We start from the raw sequence: 22,217 nt of genomic DNA on the forward strand, positions 1-22,217 counted from the left end.
CGCTAGCTTAAATGCTATAAAATGCTAAAAACATTTTTTTTTTACAATGCCCCTAACAAATGGTTCAGACACATATTCCCACAAAAAAACGGCTAAATATACCAAATTAAGAATGCATTAAAAAACATGAGCTCAAACAAAAACTTAGCTTACATTGGTCTTAATAGACCCTACCCACGTGACGTCACAACTCCGCCCTCCTGACTGGTGCCGCCCAATTGTCCGTCAACACATCGTGTTTACCTGTTACGGCTACGTACATTCCTCCTGTTTACGGCGTGTTTTTCTGCTCGTTAACATTAATAATCAAAATGGTGAAGGTGTGTGTGGCGGTCGGTTGCAATAACAGAGAAGATAGACGGAGAGACTTGAAGTTCTACCGGATTCCGAGAGACCCGGAGAGGAGAGAGCGAGATGGGCTACTGCAATTCGACGAGAAAACTGGGCTCCAAACGATTACCACAGATTATGTAGTAGTCATTTTATATCTGGTAAGATGCATTTAATATATATTTAGAGGGTTTTGGGCTGACAACCACAATTAAGATCATTGCTAGGCTAATCGCCGACAACATACACGTATGTATGTAGTGAGAGTGCTATTTCTAAACCATATAAACATTAAAAGCCCTAGCTCCATTGACAAATGACATGAAATACATTAGACTTGACAGTGGATGTTAGCAAGAACAAAAGATTTTGAATTGAAAATTTCGTAACTCACCTTTCCAAGCACAAGATAGATTCCTGCCGAATTTTCGTGGACGAGGACCTGTTTCACCCAACCAGCAACGAAGTATTTATAAGCCTCCAAGCTCTTAAAGTTTTTCAAACTTTCGTGAGAATAGGCTGATTTTGTGTGGACAAGATAGTTGTAAATATCAGGGTAGCTAGCAGATGTCAGGCAAATACGGCGAAGACAGCGGGTCGAAAAACATCGATTTAGGCATCAAATATGGATCTGGCGAATGGATAAACTGAAGCTTTTCCACATAACGCCTTTTATGCAACGCATCAAGTGAGTTTACGGCATCCGAAAGCACCGGGTCTTCCATGAAATGCATTATAAATTGCTCGATCAATTGAGACCATTGATAATACAGACACAAAATGACGGACAAGGGGGCGGAACAATACAGCGATCACGTGATTTTGTGACGTCGGTGGGTAGGGTCTATAGGGAGCAGTTGGATTCAGCCATGTGCAAAGAGGCAGACCAGAGGGCAGTGTATCCACCTTCATCATTAAGACTACGGTAATTGCAAACACTTTCAAAATAAACCATTAAAACGCCACTTTAATTAAACGAGTATTCGAAGCAACAAAATTTAATTAGAATATTTTTTTGTAATCGAATACTCGAGTTAATCAATTAATCGTTGCAGCACTAGTTTTATGCATTCACTAGATGGCGCTGCGCTAAAGGAAATGTCATGCCATAGTTAACTAAAATTGATCCATAGTATAAGGCGCTTTTGAAAAAAAAATTAAGGCTTTTAGGTACTCCTTATAGTGCGGAAAATATGGTACTTCAAATTCATTCATTGCATTACTTTGCTTGTCAATATTTATACATCTGACGGTGACCTTTCCTGTCTGACTACAGGTGGTTTGTATCCTTTAACATGGTGTAGCTCAGCCTTCACTGAAGTAGCAGCGGCCCACTCGCACTGAGTCAGGATGTCCAGCAGCTCCGGCTACCCCCCTAACCAGGGGACCTTCAGCACTGAGCAGAGCCGCTACCCATCCCATTCGGTCCAGTACACATTTAGCGGCACGCGACACCACCAGGTAAGACTTGACATCTACTGGTTCGTGATAAATGCTTTGTATACGATAAACAGGAGTGTCAAACTGCCAGGCCACACCCAAATGTGGCCCAGCACATCATTTTGTGTGGTCTGCGAAAGCAACTCATGCATCAACTTTGTTTTTTGCTTAAATATATATGGTGGAAAACACTCAGGTGACTTGAAGTTGCGCTCTGAGACCCCCAATTTGGCCAAATTTCAAAATTGTCCTATATGCATTTGTGATACATTATTGCAAAGCTTAAAATCATAATTTTCTATGGGATGAAAACGTTTGAACAGGAGGGCATTTAAAAAAAACAAACAAAAAAAATTCAAACCACTAAACCCTAACTCAAGGTGAGAGCATGAGAGAGCATAATTAAAGACATTATGATTGTAAAGAGATAATATCACTTACTTACCTTTTTTCAATCCAAAAACTCCGTGTAGCATGTCATGACACAGCTATGAATGGCCACAGCCGGACTTTTGGGGGATTTTATGGGTGAAACACGGTAATATAACAAGGGTCGCAATGCAGAAATCGCAGACATCCAGGAGTGATCGAGATTTTCTTTTTCAAATATTTACCCTTTTAAATGTTTTTTTGTAATTTTTCTTTGTTTGGATCGATTCTCATTTAAATATTGGGGAAATGCGACACTAACAAAAAAAATACAATTAAGCGATATTTACGAGGTATATATCTGACGTATTTACAAACAAATTTTTTTTTTATTGTGACATAATTTGTTTAAAAGTTTAAAATATGCGAGTAATTTTATAAACTCATATTTTTTAAGCTAAATATTAGACATCAATGAATGATTCTATGCTAAAAATGATAGTAATTTCAAATGATAAATATAATTAATTACCTTCTTATGGATGGGTTGAAACAAATGCTGTTGCGTGGTATCTGTAAACTGGGGTCTCCAGGGTAAAACAGACTAATTAAAAATAGTTAGGGGGCTTAATGCTCCATGAAACTGGTTGGGCAACATAAAGACATATTTTTTCTATCGAACGGTTATTTTAGCTTAAAATACAGTACAACAGTTTATTTGAAAGAGGGGTGCAAGGGCAGAAACCGCTTTGTCTGTGTTTTCAGCCTTATATATTTGTCACATGTCCATCGTCCAGAAATTGGAGCATATTTTAGTTTTCACAAAATTAATAAATACAATAAAGAGCATATTTAATAATGTTTTTTTAAATAAAAAAATAATGTACAAAAGGAAAATATTTGTTTTTCCTTTTTTTAAATGGAGTTAAAAAAAAAAAAAAGATTTGGACAATTTCGAGGTCAACAATTTCTCTAAACAGTTATTCACTAACTAAATTGATGACAATTTATTTGCTAATTGATTCGTCAATTAATAGTGGCGGCCATAGTTTACCTGTCATTGTAGGCGCCAATCCACGTCCAAAGACGTCCAATCGATTTTAACTGGGAGGGGCGAATGAACGAATGTCTCGCGCAGTCAGTGGCAGCCAGATGAGTTAAATAATTCTATTCGCAAATGTCTGTGTACAGTGGTACCTCGACATACGATCGCTTCGAAACACTCTTTTCGATATCCGACGTAAAATTTTACTCGCCATTGGTTTCTAAATCCGACGACATGCTCGAAATAAGACGATTTATGACCGCGCCGCAGTTTCTTTGTTTTCCCGCAAGACGGACGTATGGTGGATTTTCTTGTGAGAGAAATTAACATGGTTTCAATGAAGGTTTGTGCAGGTGATGAAAAATGGTGATGCTTACCATTGAAATGAAGATGGAAATGATAGAAGAATATGAGCGTGGTGTGTGCGTCCGTGAATTGCCTCGACAATATGGCCGTAGCATGTCTACGATCTCGACGGTCCTCCTCATTATTGTTGTAACATCGCCAAAAAAATGGCGATAAAATCATTTATTTCAGAACAATTCGCCTACTATCCACCGCAGTTGACGCCAACAACAACAACAGGCCATTAAAAGAGAAAGTAAAATCTCTACCGCACCGATGTCACTGTCACGTCAGCCACGCGGTGCGTTCAGGTACAGCACGCAAAACACATCCGCAGCATTAGAACCCGACTCGTTACATTATTACAGGCATTATTATTATTATTATTTTATTATTATTTTATTATTCCAATTTTTATTTATACTTTATTTGTTTTGCTATGTGTATTTGCCATTTGTAATGGTACCAGCAGTATTTATTAAGGATTTAGTTTAGGTTTTCGGGCTGTGAAACGAATTAATGGAATTATAATGTATTCATATGGGAAAATCCTGCTCAACATACGACCATTTCAACTCACAAACAAGGTCCTGGAACGAATTAACTTTGTACGTTGCGGTACCACGATATAATTGTCCAAAAATGAGTTTGACACTCCTGTGATAAGAATTATGTGATGCTTCTATTTTTTTTATTTTTTATTTTTTTCAGTTAATCTTGCAGTCCTACAGTTTATAATTAGGTCCAAAAAGATTTAAAAACGTTTATTTATTCATTTCCGAATAACTGGATTGCCTATGTGAATAGAGTTGTTGCTGATTTGAATAAATTACAATTCAACACTTTTTTATTTTTGTATATTTGTTTAAAGTTAATATACAACAGTGTGTCCCAGATACTTTGGTGGCCTGGTTTCTTAGAAGATTACTTCCACAGAAAGTTTCAGTGGTTCATTTCTGGGCATTTGCATTGTTTGCTTAGATCTGGAACAAAACTGGAGTTTGGTAATATCACCTGTTACTGTGTTTGCTAGTTCAGTTTTCTATGGAGGTCATGGCATGCTGATAACTAATATTCTTTTCAGTTTATTTTTTAGGATAAAAAATGGTGAATAAATAATGATTTGCGCTATTTTGTAAGTCTTCAGACTTTGTTTTTTATTGTTGAAACAACCACCCACACCGAAATTTGCAGAATACTTTACAAATGTCTTTTTCACTCAAATTACCGTAGATTGAAAATGTGTTATTTTCATGGTTTCCCCAATCTGATTCGGATATATTGTAATCATTTCAAACTTTTTTTTAGTGATGTGGTTTATGAAATTTAGGCCAGGCTGTACTGTTTTGATTTCCTCTTGTAATTGTTGTCCCCACAAAATGATGGGACGTGCATGCATTTGGCCCCAGTCGCTCAAACCGCATCCGCCACATCTGTATAGCTGAATTACAACTGGCTCAGTTGATCGTGAGGAATTATTGCACTGGCCCCAAAATGCAAAGTCGTCCTCACTGCTGTCTGGGCTCACTCATTCACTGCCATTGACAGATCATACGCTATCAGCCCTTAAAAGCAACTCTGGTTCATCTGTAGTTAAAATGTGTTCTAAACATACGTAATCTGTTATGCAGTGTTGTTTTTGGCAGCCCTTTTAATTTTTGTTTTAGTCTTTTGGACGAAAAAACTTATTAGTCTTAGTCATTTTAAAATGTTTTCGTCTTCGTGTAGTTTTAGCTGACGAAATCTCATACAACTTTTGTCTAGTTTTAATCGACTAGTTACTCAGAATGTTTTCGTCTGTAAAAAGTTTTACTCCAAAAACGAATATTAAAAGGAACCTTGTATTTAAAGACTTGTAGGCTCTAATAAGCCACAATATTTCTCTTTTACTAAAATATGGTATTAGAAACACATAAAATATTGCCATCGATTTAAAAATCTATCATATTTAGTACATGTTTAGACCTACGGAGCGCGCCATCTTTTATGCGCGCAGTGGATGCTCAAGGTGATCATGTAGTTTGTCACTGTCACTAGACAAACACTACCAGTGTTCTGCAATTCCTTCTGTGCAGCGAGACATCCAACACATGCGCATATCAGTTAAAAGTGGCGAGTACTTCCTATTTGTGTTTTTATTAAGTCTGTTATTACCTTTTGATTGCCTCAAAATACTTTTTGCATGTGTCTCCCTCTCATACTTTTAAACATTGTGTTTTCTTGTGGTAGCTTTAAAGCAGATTGTTGATCTGTTGACTATAATAGTCACATAGCATATTTAAACAACCCTTATTTGGTATTACTATGTTTAAGTATTTTTTTAAGGCATCTTTTGTATGTTCTGTCTGTATGCATCTAATCGAAACAAGCTTAAAGCGCGCGGTAGTACTTGCGGTGTCAAATTCGCCTCTTGTGGGACATTTCGCCGGTGTAGCACATTTTGGAAGAACTCCGGTTTTGTCATACTCTCGTCTTGTCTCATCCCGTCTTTCCTGTTCATTTTGCTTTTGCTGCTCGTTTTGTGAAATATCGACAGTGCTGTTATGCTCATTCATGTTCCTCTCGGGTTCAAATTGAAATGATTGAACAGATGACATGTTTGTCGCTAGAGTCATATTCTTGAAGCGCCCGGCAGCGTAACCCAGTGACGTCACCGCCCTGCGACGTCAACAACAATGGCGAACTACGAGTTAAACTAATTTTACAAATTGTATAAAAACGAAAACATAAGAGGGGTTTTAATTAGGGCTGTCAAACGATTAAAATTTTTAATCGAGTTAATTACAGCTTAAAAATTAATTAATCGTAATTAATCGCAATTAATCTCAATTCAAACCATCTATAAAATATGCCATATTTTTCTGTAAATTATATATATATTCTGTAAAATAAATTGTTGGAATGGAAAGATAAGACACAAGATGGATATATACAGTGGGGGCAGTGTATCAAATACTTGTTCTCCCCACTGTACATTCAACATACGGTACATAAGGACTGTAGTGGGCATTTCACTCTACTGTCATTTAAATCTGTCTATGCTGTCCTCACTCCGAAGCGTCTACTTTTTCCAAAGCTAGACAGCTAGTGAACGGCGCCTTAATAATCAGACTTCTTCCTTTTTCATCTGATTTATTAATAAAATAGCCTCAAACCATTGTCCTCTTTAGACCGTCATAAAACTACCAAAAAAAAAGTACACAAGCATTGCATTAGCAACAATGTTAGCTTAGCACGCTATACAGGTTCACTAAACATAAACAAAAAGCGTCTCATACAAAAAATAGAACATTTCGCTTACTAACATAATATGTACATTCTTTACAACAACCATACTTACGGACAAATCTTGTCCAAGGATCATATAAGCACAACATTACAACGTAGGCGTCAGCCCGAGACGTCGTGCAGCCATATTGAACTGGCAAGAGAAAAATAAACCATGTCGCAAAGCGACCACAAGAGTTCCCTGTTAGACAGCACAAAAAGCCTTGCTGTAAAACTTACCAAAAGGCAGAATACTGTCTGAGCGGGACATGTGCGTTAATTGCGTCAAATATTTTAACGTGATTAATTAAAAAAATTAATTACCGCGCGTTAACGCGATAATTTTGACAGCCCTAGTTTTAATATCAAAGTATTTTAACTCATAATGTTTGTCTTTTAAGAAGTACAAATCTTGCTGTCCGTGGGTCCCTTTAAAAAAATAGCTTACGGTTTACAAGCCAGATGGAGCACAGCCTAGCTTGAGATACATCCTAAACTAATAATCCTAACTAAATCTAGATAACCTTGGCATTCGTCTCATTATGTTCTAGTCTCCCAAGCCACGTTTTTAGCTCTTCATTATCGTTCGTTATCAGTTGTTTGCATTAAGTAGTGCTATGTATGTAGTAATACTGTATATTAAAATATTTTTGCGTGTCAATTTCAGGACTTCACCGTCCCAGATTATCGAACTCACATCCAGGATCAGCAGGGTCGAAGAAGACCATCGTTACTTTCTGAGTTCCACCCTGGGACTGAAAGGTAGCCGTTTTTCCTCAAATAGCTCACCTGTTGGATCAGTCGAGAATTCATGCACTTAATTTATGTTTGGTGCTTTTTTGCCTTCTTTTTTTGTTTGGTGTTACAGGCCTCCAGAGAGGCGGCATGGTTACGAACAACAGTTCCACTCCATCACTACTCAGGCTGAACATGAAGCACTGGAGACTAAGCGGCCACGCATGGAGTCTATTGCTGAGGCCCACATTACCCGCACCTCTTCTTCTGGTGGGGGTATTCCCTTACCCATGCACCATACTTTGCAGGATAGCCTCAGAGCCACTGTGGAGGTCAAAAAGGTTGGCTGTCACATAATTCAACAAATGTCATGAAATCTGACTGTGTGGTTTTCTATTTTTTTGTTATTGATTAAATGCTTTGGGAACTGCAAGACGTTGTGTTACAGTGCTATTTATTTTTGTCTAGTGACGGTGTATTCCATAGCTAGCATTGCATTTTTGTCATTTTACTCAAATTAATTGTCTGCCTTTATGACTTGATTTAGCGTCATGATTTCTTTTCCCCCAGGAGTCGCCGTTTACTGTGAAAGTGGAATGTCCTTCCCCAGGAGGACCAACGTTGCACCTTGGGGAAGAGCATGACACGTCTCCCTCCAAGCTATCCAAGGAGGAGCTGATTCAGAGTATGGACCGTGTGGATAGAGAGATTGCTAAAGTGGAGCAGCAGATTTTCAAGCTGAAAAAAAAGCAAGTTAGTAGACCATTTGTCTTTTATTGTGTTTGAAACTGCAACACAAAAAATGGTCGTATAATTTGGGGGGAAAAAATATTTATTCATCAAGAAGAATGTGAACAAAAATGGTTTTGTTTTTTTATTTTTATTTTTTATATAGTCCAGTCTTCTTGTTAGTTTTTATCTAGCTTGTCTTTGTTTAGTCCTGCTATTTATTTTGGAGTTCTTCCTCATCAGATAGGAATGCAAGATTAGCTTTACTGTAGGCGATTACATTTAGGAGTGCATTTCCTCAAAATTTTCAGGGATTTATTTGGTTAAGGCATTTCAGGAGCTTCTAATCTCAACCCCATAACCTGGTTGTGTACATAACCTTTAGTATGTTGACCAACCAAATATTTCCAGTTCAACTTGTCTGGAGTCATCAACATGACCTCAGTGAACCCTTGAGTTTTTGTATTTTGTACTTGAATCCCACGCGAGAGTAATTTAATCTGATTTTGCCTGCATGTTTCCCTCCCATCTGACCTTAAGATCGTATCACCATAGGACAGATGGAAAATTGTCTACAATTGCGTCCTGAATAGATTGCAGGCACTCACTTGTGTGGGTCTTATTTTGTGTACTTTTGTTAATATGATTTTTAAAAATTATTGTTGGTGTTGTTTCCTAGCAACAACTAGAGGAGGAAGCAGCAAAGCCAGTTGAGCCAGAAAAGCCAGTGACCCCTCCCCCAGTGGAACACAAGCACCGGAGCATCGTCCAAATCATTTATGATGAGAACAGGGTGAGTTGTGTTTTGAACACTGAGATGTATTAACGCTCCACACAATTGGCCTAGCTTATATAACTTTACTGAAAATTGTGGACATCAGTACACTTGGGCATGTTCTAGTATGATATTCTGACTGTATGATAACCTTAAGCCAAAATATCACGGTTTCGCGGAATTGCAATTATAGCTCTAAAATGTGTTACTTTGAGATATCTGGGTTTTAAATTAAAAAAAGCACTTTTTTTCCATTGAACAGGATTTTCAACACATATTAGCAAATTGGAACATAAGTATAATGTTGAGTTAAAATAAATTAAAAGAACAAATTGTTCTTAATAAAATTAAAATAAATGCAGTCCTTTAGGTGAGCCTAAACCCACAGACACAGCACATTACCATCACGACAAAAATTATTGAATTATTTTCCATAAAAAGCACGTGTGTATGACTCGTATAATGTTTTCATTATACACACACACTCTTTCTCAACACAGAAAGAAAAAAAACACAGGTTTTACCACCGCTAGACACACTAAACACGCTGGAGTTAACTGTTGTAGCTGGCTGGTGGGAAACGTTCATTAGTGTTTACTAGGGGTGTAACGGTACACAAAAATCTCGGTTCGGTACGTACCTCGGTTTTGAGGTCACGGTTCGGTTCATTTTCGGTACAGTAAGAAAACAAAATGCAAAATATAAATGTGCTAGTTGTTTATTACACACTTTTGTGCTTTCAACAATAGGAACATTAGCCTATACAAAGCTAGAATTCTGCTCAAAAATAGAAAATTCAATATTCTGAAATGTAGATATTTTGAAAAACAAAATAAAAATAACTTTGGCTAAGACTTTTTCTTTAAAATAAATATCTGATGCGCAAAATTGAACAGTTGCAACACTGAAGTGAAGAGTTGTTCCATTTATATTCTTTTTTAATTTGAATTCCCCACCCAGAGGGCCAACCATCTTCCATGTTAACATTTAACCGTTACCCACGCTGCTCACTGCACTTCTGAGTGGTGCGACGGCCCTGGCCGTTTAATTGTTATCTTTTTTGAGACTGTCAGTCATCTTATCGCCGCGTCCGCCAGCTGGCTGCCTCCTCTCCCAACGTGGTGTACTCTGATTGACACCGGACGGGCAGACCACGTCACCGCCGCTGACGGGCCACCCGAACTAGCCGCTGTCTGACATGTATCCATTATTTAGCGCTTTGTTTACATTTGCGGCAATAACGACACTTGCTTTACGGCAGCTAATCCGATACATGGTAATACGGCTCTGGGTAATACTGTTAGGCCGTTGTTTGAGCTTGCATACCCGCGTGTGTGTTGTATTGTGCCAGAGTCTTGTTAACCAAATAAAGGCAGCGTTAACAAAAGTCATCTGACCGCTTGTCATTTTACAGTCAACACACAGAGTTTGCAACTTCGCATTTGACAGCATACGTGCCGCGTACCTCCTCACCAGCTGTTTGCTCGCCATTCATGCACCTGTGCATTTGATCGCTATTTTGTTACACTGCCGCTTTTTCAGTGAGGTATTTTGTGTTCATTCGTTATTGGATCGTTTTTGTTCACCACTGTAAATAAGAGCACCGCAGCAGTAGAGGTAAACTGCCGTTTTTGTTCAACCCATTTTGTTTAGTGTAGAAGCCAGGGTAGTGGCTGTATTGTTTTTTCTTTTTTACGATCAGGCTTTACTTAGCAGGTGGGGTTCAAGTGTAGTTTCATTTTGTTTGTTGTTTTGGCCTGGGCTTACGCTGAAGCCAGCTTCTTCCGCATTTTGTATATTTTGTTCATTGCGAGTTCGACTTGTGTGAATAAATTTGTGTCCACTTGCAACTTGTGTGCGTGGCTCGTTTTATGTTACGCCCTTAGCAGCCGTCCGTGGGACGTAACAGTGGGATTATGGGAAGCATGAGCGGGCATTCTGCGCTTGCGTTAAATGCGTCAAATATTTTAACGTGATTAATTTAAAAAATTAATTACCGCCCGTTAACGCGCTAAATTTGACAGCACTTTACATTACGTCAGAAACTCGTTCGGTACGCCCCCGTACCGAACCGAGGACCACGTACCGAAACGGTTCAATACAAATACATGTACCGTTACACCCTTAGTGTTTACTAACCTTTAATTTTGTATAAATGTGAAATCATATTGGAGGTATTGCCTCCTCGGCTGCCACCCTCCGCAAACATTTTTTACATGTCGGTTGGCCCTCCTCCTCTAAGCCACGGCCGTCTGTAACTTTTCTGTAGCCAAAGTATTCCCATACCAGCATTTTCGTTTTCTTCGATGGGGGGGGGGGGGTTCAGGAGTTTCACCCCCTGGTGGTTTTGAAACACTGACGTTTTCGTACCACGGTAGACCTTGAAACCGGTAATCGGCACATGTCTAAGCACACCATTTTATCAATAAACAATTTGTTGCTATGGAAAAAACAACCTTTTGTAAGGCTCATATTAATTCTTTTCTGTTATTTGTTGGGAAGTTGAAAATGAAGTCCACTGGCACTATTAGCTGTGTGTTTGAGCTGAACAAGGGAAAGGTTAGCATTATTCATGTCTGCTGATTTTAAAGGATTTATTATACATTTTTACACCTCCCGCATGCTTTAATGACAACCAACACACAAAAGTCAATTAGACATTATATATTTAAACAGCAAAAGCCTTGATCAGGCCTGATGAAATACTTCAAGCTTAATGCCAAAATGAAATGTAAAATGCCAAAAAGAGGCTAGCTAAAATTAGTATGAATCTTGTTCTAAAACTAAACCCTCAAGCAATATCTGTTTGGAAATGGCAGAGCAACATAAGTACTTCTTACAATGTTGCTCATAAACAAATATTTTTTCTCGTCTGGAGTCTGCGATATAGCTGCAGTTCACTGTCTTTAATTATATGAACATATGTAATGTTGTTTTTCCCCGCTCATCTTTTAGAAAAAAGCTGAAGAGGCACATAAAATCCTAGAAGGTCTTGGCCCCAAAGTTGAGCTGGTATGGCACTGAATGATATATAGTGCATTTTGAAATTCTAGCTCATCAGGAATTTAGAAATTACTGCATGGGTATCTTTAATGTTAACATTCTTTTCTGTTTGTCATGCCTAGCCCCTGTACAATCAACCATCAGACACAAAAGTTTACCACGACAACATTAAAACGTGAGTATCCACTGTTGTACATACAAACCACTTGGTCCTAATGATCCCTAAAGAAATTAAGTAAATATGTATAGCGCCAACGAAAAAAAAAAAAAAAAGTGGCGGGATCATTTAGTGCAATCGGATTTGTCCAGTCACCTGATTGAGTGGGCTCATAGAACAGTCGAGGAAAATGAAGGACTGGACATGGCCATGTTAGGCGTCTATGATTTAGAAAAACAAAGCAAAAACTGTGTACCATCACAGTGGCTCTTGTGAGCCTGCCTTTTTATTCATAGGTTGCCATTTACAGCGATCCAGTCAATTTGAATATATTTTGGGTTTGAGTTTTTAAAAACTTTTTTTTTTTGTAAATGCCACGTTAACTGCGGTTGTCCACACAATAAAACAGAAATAATGAATCTGTTGTTTTCTCCATAGCAATCAAGTCATGAGGAAGAAGCTGATTCTGTTTTTTAAGAGGAGGAACCATGCTCGTAAACAAAGAGTAAGTGTTTCTACTTTTTTTTTTTTTTTTTTTTTTTTTAACGGTTTGGGACTGGTATTTTTTCTCTGCTAAAGTAAATCATAGTTGCAGGACTAACCCTCCACGTCTAAATGGATTGAACATCTATTGTTGTCAATGGCTGGCAATTTATAAAATACCATTTTTAATGATCTTACAGCAGGATTGTTGTTGATTTGTTGCCCTCGTTTCAGTGTTCTATGTGATAATTTAGCAAAGTTTTAGTGGGGTCAATGTAAAAAGAGTTTAAACGTTTTTTAATTCACATTCTTAAGGCAATTTTGGTTCCTCTTGCTCTGTCAATAGCAGCCAGTTAGTTAAACAATTCAATTTTGCCCACCCAGACCCAGATCTTTTGATGCCTCTCAAAAGATTTTTTTTACAGCTACTACTCATCCGTCTGTTGCCGATATTCATCATCCTATTTGCGGTTATAGTGGCATTAAAACCGGGCCCAAATGATTTAGGGCAGTGCTTCTCAATTATTTTCTGTTAGGGCAAACGTTTCGCGCGACTGCACAATTCTCTGCCCCCACTGTAAATAGGATAAATTAAATAATATATATTAGGAGTGTAACGGTACACAAAAATCTCGGTTCGGTACGGACCTTGGTTTTGAGGTCACGGTTCGGTTCATTTTCGGTACAGTAAAAAAAAAAACAAAATGCAAAATATAAATGTGCTAGTTGTTAATTGCACACTTTTGTGCTTTCAACAATAGGAACATTAGACTATACAAAGCTAGAATTCTGCTCAAAAAGTAGCGGGTATTTAAAGATAATCCAACAACAATTTGCCGTTCAGACCCCGCGTATTGGTCAGCTTTCTTTCTGAAAGAAAGAAGAAAAAAAGAAGTCCTGTGCTAAAGAGAAAAGCAATCCCAATGACAAAGATTTTAACATGTATTTTACAAATGAAATGCCTCAATGAAACATTTTTTTTATTATGAACGGTTTTCAAAAGCTTTATTGGTGGATTTTCTCAAGTTAAAGCGCCACACAGAAATTAATAAATTTAAGTGTGTAAGCAGGATTTGTGTATTATTCTTATTATTTAATTACAGGTGTTTTAGCTCATTTCAATTTATTTTATTTAAATGGGCTAATATTTATTTTATTATGTGTTTATATTTTACAAATGTAATGTAGTATTCATTTATATTGTATATTTTATGTTGTATAACTTTAGTTCCTATGTGAATATTAGTTCCTACTTGTTTTGTTGTGGTAGGCGTGTTGAACACAGGGCCGTGTTGGTTATTATTATAGCAGAGAAGACAGCAGTAAATCAACAAAGACAAGTCAACTGTGCCCCGATCTACCACTCAAGAGATCTGATGGACTCAAAACAGTAGGTTACGATTGCATATTAGTTTGAAAATCGACCGGATCCACCATATTATTACACGAGTGACTTCCGGCCCGATCCTAGCTAGTAGTATTGACGCAGGATGGCCGCGTCTCGCGTCAAATGATAAACTCTGCTGTTCTTTTCGCGTGCGTCGCGTTGAGCCGCTTCTGGGACGTATCTATCACGCGGCCGCACTGTGACTGGTGTGCATTGGCTGATTGACTCTAACGCCCGCGTTTCACTGTGTTCTCGCGGCGGCTACGTTGTTGCCCCGTTGACGTTTCTGGACTGTCCTACCGTGTTGGTCCTCATTATAGTAGAGAAGACGGAGTAAATATAATCTACACAAGGAAACTGTCAGAAACTCGTTCGCTACGCGTCCGTTCCGAACCGACTACCACGTACCGAAACGGTTCAATCCTATTACATGTACCGTTACACCCTTAATATACGTATATATACGTGTGTGTGTATTAGTCTAAAAAAACATTAAAAGTAAAAAAAAAAAAAAAAAAAAAAATACAAGTACACATCTGCATAGCATTGTCCTTGTTCACATAAAAAAGTAATATCGATCAACTTGCAATACAGTTCAGTTATACTTTAACATTTTTGTTTGTAACCGAAAACACTTAAAGCACATCTTTGCCTTAATTAAAAAAAAAAAAAAAAGTCACATTCAAACAACATGCTCGAGGTCTCAAGGTACATTTTTGGACCATTTGATACTGAAATATCAAATTTAATAAAGTCAAATTATAATAATAAATTCACATTGATTAGCAACATTTACTCAAGACTACAATATGCCAAACAATTTGACCGAACAAATAAAAATTAATAGAATAAAAAGGACAGTGTCATTGGACAGAGCGAATTTTTATTTTTGCTTTGGGCGGTATCAGCTGCTTTTCTGTGATGTGCGTTTATTTTTGCACTGAGCAGCTTGGTATGCCACCTTGTATGATGCTAACAGTGCTCACTGGTTTACTGATGTAACACAAAGACGATTGTTAGCAATATTCGGCACGTTTTCGCTTAAAAAATCAAGCGGCTTATCAGTGTGATTGAGGCCTAATGTCTTTAAATGAGGTCTTAATTGATTTGGCTTCATGCTGTCCGCTGCCAACATTTTTAGACACAGTAAACATATTGGTCTTTCCTCTTCTCCCACTGTATTAAAAGTGAAGGTAAACGCCAAATACACTTCGTCTTATTTCCTCGTCTTAGCTCTTCATGTGTCCAGTGCTCTTTGATCTTGTTTGGTTCAAAAATATGGTGCACACTCTGAAAATGAGTGCCACTGCCATCCACTGAGTGGATGAGCAATTTTACCTTATTCTAGTACGGCAAAAAGTATTTTCCCTGAAGTCACATGTGGGCCCCCTGGCATCGCTCTGCAAGGGGGGGGGGCACTATTTCAGAAGGACTGATTTAGGACAAGATGTGAGCTACTTGAGGATTCTTGCCGTTAGACCTTCAAAGTATATCGTTTTAATATTGCCATTGTGATGTGTCCATGCGCAATTGTCCTATCGCAGGATGTGCGATTATCATTATTTTATTTTTTTTTAACATGAAAACTTTTGGTTTGTTTCATAAAAGAAGAAGAAAAGGAAAAAGAAGCTTGCAGAAACATGGCCTGCTGTATCCCTTTTACATACAGCAATCTTCATCATTCACAGATAAACCCCCTTAGGCTGGATTAAAGGAATACAATCATATTTCGTGGTTTTGCAAATTTTTGCACTTTCAGTTCTCAAATAAATGAACAATAAATAAATACAATTAAATTGAAGCACCTTAAATGTATAATAGGATAAATTGTTTAAAGAATATAAAGAAAAAAAATAAGAATACAGTGATCCCTCATTTTTCGCGGTTAATGGGGACCAGGACCTGCCGCAATAAGTGGAAAAAAAAGTGTTAAATGTATTTATTTAGCATTGGAAAGAGATACACATGAGACATGTTATTTCACTTTTTCCCCCGAAGTATAGTAAAAAAAAACGTGTGTATTTAAGAATTTCAAATGTAATGCTGTAATTATGAAAAATTAGGATTATGAAGTTCTAAACATGTTACTGCCCCACCTAATTATTTTTAAACAAGAATAACAAGAACAAGAAGAACAACAACAAGAACTCAAATCTGCTCAAGCTGCTCACTTACACACAATGAGTTGCTACAGCAACTGTATAGCAAGTTAAACGGTGCTTGACGCATGCGGCGCTTTGAAGTTTTGGCTTCCAAGCATCTCCGGGAAGATCAAACCATAACGTCTGTCAATCATCATTAACTTTAATAAGCAACTCCAGTGCACTGCCTGACCAACCAAGATCAGCAGGAGGGAGAGTGAGACTACGTGATCGGTTCGGGACGGTTCATCTGTATTTATTTATTTTTTTAACTGGAAAAAAAATCCGCGATGGACTGAGGGTGCAAAGTTTGAAGCGCGAAGAAGCGAGGAATCACTGTATAAAGATGAATGACAAAAACAAGGGGGAAACTCGGCAAAAAGAAATCTAATGAAATACTGAATGCAATACACTAAGACAAAAACATAGTGAGTCAACCAAAATCTTCCTAAACAAAGCTATTCAAGTCATTTGGTGAAAATTCTTCTAGTTTTAATATTGCAATATACACTCACCGGCCACTTTATTAGGTACACCATGCTAGTAACGGGTTGGACCCCTTTTGCCTTCAGAACTGCCTCAATTCTTCGTAACATAGATTCAACAAGCATTCCTCAGAGAGTTTGGTCCATATTGACATGATGGCATCACACAGTTGGTGCAGATTTGTGGGCTGCACCTCCATGATGCGAATCTCCCGTTCCACCACATCCCAAAGATGCTCTATTGGATTGAGATCTGGCGACTGTGGAGGCCATTTGAGTACAGTGAACTCATTGTCATGTTCAAGAAACCAGTCTGAAATGATTCCATCTTTATGACATGGCGCATTATCCTGCTGAAAGTAGCCATCAGAAGTTGGTACATTGTGGTCATAAAGGGATGGACATGGTCAGCAACAATACTCAGGTAGGCTGTGACGTTCCAACAATGCTCAATTGGTACCAAGGGGCCCAAAGAGTGCCAAGAAAATATCCCCCACACCATTACACCACCGCCACCAGCCTGAACCGTTGATACAAGGCAGGATGGATCCATGCTTTCATGTTGTTGCCGCCAAATTCTGACCCTACCATCCGAATGTCGCAGCAGAAATCGAGACTCATCAGACCAGGCAACGTTTTTCCAATCTTATATTGTCCAATTTCAAAGAGCTTGTGCAAATTGTAGCCTCAGTTTCCTGTTCTTAGCTGAAAGGAGCTGCTGTAGCCCATTTGCCTCAAAGTTTGACGTACTGTGCGTTCAGAGATGCCCTTCTGCCTACCTTGGTTGTAACAGGTGGTTATTTGAGTCACTGTTGCCTTTCTATCAGCTCAAACCAGTCTGGCCATTCTCCTCTGACCTCTGGCATCAACAAGGCATTTCCGCCCACAGAGCTGCCACTCACTGGATATTTTTTTCTTTTTCGGACCATTCTCTGTAAACCCTAGAGATGGTTGTGCGTGAAAATCCCAGTAGATCAGCAGTTTCTGAAATATTCAGACCAGCCCTTCTTTCACCAACAACCATGCCACATTCAAAGTCACTCAAATCACCTTTCTTCCCCATACTGATGCTCTGTTTGAACTGCAGGAGATTGTCTTAAATCATGTCTACGTGCCTAAATGCACTGAGTTGCCGCCATGTGATTGGCTGATTAGAAATTAAGTGTTAACGAGCAGTTGGACAGGTGTACCTAATAAAGTGGCCGGTGAGTGTATGTCGCAATTTAACCCAAACCCCTAAAAAGTCGCAATGTAAGTTTTTCCAATATCATTCAGCCCTTCTTGCCATTTCATTTGTTTTGCTGGTAGTGGGTTCAAAGCAAAAGGCTTTGGTACATTGATTTAATAGTTTGTTTTTGATTTCACACAACTGTATTTTTTGCATAAATGAATGTGTTGACTTTTCAACGGATTTCGATAAATGTTAAATTAATTATAAGAGAATTCCATAACATAAAGGATGTTTACTCTATTGTTTAAAAACTTTCAGTAAATATCATCTCCCTCTAGCTGTTTGCTGTTTGACAGCCTTTTGGACTCTAAACAACTGTAGAGAGGTTGTGGCGTCATGCCACAGGAAAGAGACTTGTTTGTCTCTGGTTCCAGTGTGGAAATGAGGCTGCATTGTCCTCCCAATCCAAGTTTCACACCATATCTCTTAAATCTAATACCCAGAGGCTGAACAATTAAGTTTGGATTGAATATAAAATGGAAATAGATCAATCATTTATTTAGTTTGTCTTGATAAAATAATATTCTATCTCCGGGAAAATATATACAAGACTAAGTCACATGGGTAAAATCAATTAAATTGACTTCTGGTGCCACTGAATAGGCTTGTACAATGTATACAATTATTTAACTCTGGGTACAAAAATGTTTGTCTCATTCCAATGTCTAAGACATTCTTTTGGTGCTTTATCTGATTAGTTTTAATGCTGTTTACTCAGGAACAGAAGATCTGCCAACGCTATGACCAGCTGATGGAAGCTTGGGAGAAAAAGGTGGAGCGCATGGAGAACAACCCGAGGCGCAAAGCAAAGGAGAGCAGAACACGAGAGTATTATGAAAGGCAATTCCCTGAGATCCGGAAGCAGAGAGAGCAGCAGGAGCGCTTCCAGAGGTGATAAGCTTTATATACACCTTTGGCACAGTATATATTTCTGCCAAAGGAACTATTTGTGGCTTTCTATTCTTTTACCTCCAGACATCCCCTTCCTACATTGTCTGGTATTTTTCTATTTCTTGCAAGAAAAGCATATTGCTGTTTTCATACTGAATGAAGAACATTACATTATTGGCTTTGGGAATACAAACTACTGTACAGTACACCATTATTTTGATGGCTTAATGGGAGCCACGTCCCACACACGTGAATAAAAAAATCTCTATTGAGAAGTATAATCAAAATCACAAGACTAAACAATAAGGGTTGGGGGATATGGCCTATAAATAAAATTTATCATTTTTTTTCTCACCATTAAATTTGATTTTCGCTATTTTGCAGATTTTTTTTCTTTGCCCTCGTATTTTTCTAAGGAGTAAAAATGGATTGGATGATGAGTGCCATCAATGGCAGCCGATGAGTTAAACACGAAGAAATAAACAAACTCAACTTTAGAGCGTTTAGGGGGCCATAACCAGAATATAATTCTTCTATTCATTTGAATTATTTTTAATTAACATTTTATTCATTTGTAGTTTTATTTATTCAAAAAAGAATGTAACAATAATGAGTAATAATAAAAAGTAATGCATGACCCAAAATTTGATGTCAACGTATGTGGATAGCAGGTTTTTATGGGGTTAAATTTTATTTAAATTCCCAAAAGTAGTCACTTGCGCTATAAAGGGTTAAAAAATGTTTCATGTTGAAGAAAAATTAGGTAAATAAATTGCAAAACCTTTGTCGAAAATAATTTTTCTCCCTATTTGTGCTGTGAGTCCCCAAATACAAAGTGACAAAGACAAACAAAAAACAAATATCTTCTAATGGACTAATCTATTGAATGAGTGGTTGCTAGATTTTCTTTGGTAACGAACAACATTTTTTCAATCATATGCAATTAAAAAAAAAACCTAAAATTGATTGCCTAAAACAATAATAGAACAAGTTTGTATAAAGATTTTGCTTAGCAGTCCTATGATGTCAACTTCTTGCAAAGATATGATCTCACCCAGGCAAGAGTTCCATATGATGTATAATAGAAACCAAAATATACATATATTTTTTCAAGTATCGTGTGCCTCTACTTTTTCTAGGGTTGGCCAGAGAGGAACAGGTCTCTCTGCAACAATTGCGAGAAGCGAGCATGAGATTTCTGAAATCATTGATGGTCTTTCTGAACAGGAGGTTGGTAATGTCAAAAATGCTCCATTTAACATATGTATACTAATAATTCGAGTTCACGGCAACATAACTTGAAAACTCTGCAACCCCTCTGATTAAAACACACCAAGAAAATAACTGGATTCTTTTTTATTTTTTGACCATTAGTTTTTAAGATCTCTATGACATGTTCGTGCTTCACAGAATAATGAAAAACAGATGAGACAGCTATCAGTCATCCCTCCCATGATGTATGACTCAGAGCAGAGGCGAGTAAAGTTCATCAACATGAACGGGTTGATGGATGACCCCATGAAGGTGTATAAAGCCCGACAGTTCATGAACGTTTGGACCGAACACGAAAAAGAGATCTTTAAAGACAAGTAAGTTTTATGGTTTTACTAAAGACATTACAGATTATAGTGAAAGTGCAATATGACCATCCTCCATTTAACTTTTTTTTTTTTTTTTTACAATGACACAATGGCATATCTTGGCAGATTTGTCCAGCACCCGAAGAACTTTGGCCTAATTGCCTCTTATCTAGAAAGAAAGGTGAGCTACATTTAGTTTGCACTTTACTCATTCAATGCCATTGACGGCAATAGACGTCCAATCCATTTTGACTGGGAGGGGCGATTGAAAAGTCTCCCAGTCAAAATGGATTAGATACCTCCCACTGTCAATGGCAGACAATGTTAAGTTATGAAATAATATTAAAACAGATGGAACAGTAGGAAGATCGTTGATGTGTTTCCTTAGTTTCAGTGTTTTAAGTGGTAATTTGACAAAGTTACTTAGTAGTCAAAAAAAACCCACCATTTAAAAAAAAACTGGTTCGTGTGCAGAGATGGGATGAAAAATTTTACTCAAGTAAGAGTAGTGTTACTTCAAAATAATATTACTGAAGTAAAAGTAAAATTAGTCGTCCAAAAAATGTACTCAAGTACAAGTAAAAATGTATTTGGTGAAAAGAATGCTCAAGTAATGAGTAACATTGTGAGTTACTGCTTATACTTCTGTTGGATTTCTTTTTTTTTTTTTTTAACTATGATATTTTTTCTGAGCATATATGGACTATTGTTTTAATGATACTGTACAATAACCGGTTACATAACCACATTAAGACAAAGAAATACAAAAAAAAAAAAAAAATCATTGAATTCTGCGGGAGAAAAAAATTTACATAAATGAAGCATTATTCGTCCAAAGAGCATGAGTGCCCTCTAGTGGAGAAAATAGTAACTAGTTTGTAATAGTGAAGAGTTCCTTCTTAATTACTATTTACAAATTAAAAGGATCATCTCCGGTTTTCCGTTATCAGTCGGTGCAAAATAGAAACTGGGAGAGAGGTTAAAATTCATTTTTCTAGTCATGTTGAGGGCAGCGCTCTAGATCAAATACTTCATGTTTTAAGGTGCTTTAAAGACACCACATAATTGAACAGGCTGGCGTGAAGATAAGCTCTCAGTGGTGAAATCAGTAAAGTTACCCCAGTAATACACCAGGTACGCCTTTACTCTTGGCATCGCTGGCTAAAAAATAATAAATCTAATCCCGTATTGGCCCGAATATAAGACGGCCCTGATTATAAGACGACCCCCTCTTTTTCAAGACTCAAGTTTGAAAAAAGACCTTTTGAACACCAAATTAATTTTTATACAGAAAATAATTACAGTACATCTGAAACAAATGATTATAACAATATATTTGAGAGAAAAGGCATGTTACGTCATTCAAATCTTAATATCTGAACATTTAAATACGTAAAAGTGCAATCACATTCGTAAATGAATGGCTTGTGGTTTTTGAAATGTAAATAAACCAATCTATTGTGATAAAAGAACAAAATTGCAATAACTGCATTAACCATCAGAGTGAAGTCTAACTGTAACCGTAGTCTTGAAACAGATCTGAATAAGGAAAAACGTTGCAATAGAATAATGCAAACTGGTTAAACTAGTAGCTGAGATCTGTCATGAGAGAACATCGCTTCGATTATATCTGGCGCCATCTAGTGTCGTGAATGGGGAGAGTAGCTGAGATCTGTCATAAAAGAACATCGCATCAATGATATCTGGCATCATCAAGCGTCGTGAATGGGTATAATGCCCTAGACCACGAATATAAGACGACCCCCTCTTTTTCAATCTTATTCCAATGCAAAAAACACCGTCTTATATTTCGGCCAATACGGT

General features: G+C 37.6%; 1 protein-coding gene across 6 annotated transcripts in view; it reads left to right on the forward strand.

Annotated features, from left to right (window-relative positions):
• The window catches only part of ncor1 (nuclear receptor corepressor 1), a 102,603-nt gene that overhangs the window by 16,648 nt on the left and 63,738 nt on the right, over nucleotides 1–22,217 (forward strand). For all 6 annotated transcript variants that reach the window (XM_057820410.1, XM_057820409.1, XM_057820411.1 and 3 more), the window contains exons 2-13: nucleotides 1,607–1,791; nucleotides 7,464–7,558; nucleotides 7,665–7,872; nucleotides 8,102–8,284; nucleotides 8,940–9,053; nucleotides 11,991–12,047; nucleotides 12,161–12,213; nucleotides 12,634–12,700; nucleotides 18,641–18,813; nucleotides 19,953–20,043; nucleotides 20,224–20,402; nucleotides 20,520–20,574. In XM_057820410.1, the coding sequence (XP_057676393.1) occupies nucleotides 1,681–1,791; nucleotides 7,464–7,558; nucleotides 7,665–7,872; nucleotides 8,102–8,284; nucleotides 8,940–9,053; nucleotides 11,991–12,047; nucleotides 12,161–12,213; nucleotides 12,634–12,700; nucleotides 18,641–18,813; nucleotides 19,953–20,043; nucleotides 20,224–20,402; nucleotides 20,520–20,574 (1,386 nt within the window). In that variant the 5' untranslated portion in view covers nucleotides 1,607–1,680. The remainder of the gene's footprint in view (nucleotides 1–1,606; nucleotides 1,792–7,463; nucleotides 7,559–7,664; nucleotides 7,873–8,101; nucleotides 8,285–8,939; nucleotides 9,054–11,990; nucleotides 12,048–12,160; nucleotides 12,214–12,633; nucleotides 12,701–18,640; nucleotides 18,814–19,952; nucleotides 20,044–20,223; nucleotides 20,403–20,519; nucleotides 20,575–22,217) is intronic.

This window comes from Corythoichthys intestinalis, chromosome 18 (genome assembly GCF_030265065.1).
Source record: "Corythoichthys intestinalis isolate RoL2023-P3 chromosome 18, ASM3026506v1, whole genome shotgun sequence".
Taxonomy (NCBI): Eukaryota; Metazoa; Chordata; class Actinopteri; order Syngnathiformes; family Syngnathidae; genus Corythoichthys; species Corythoichthys intestinalis.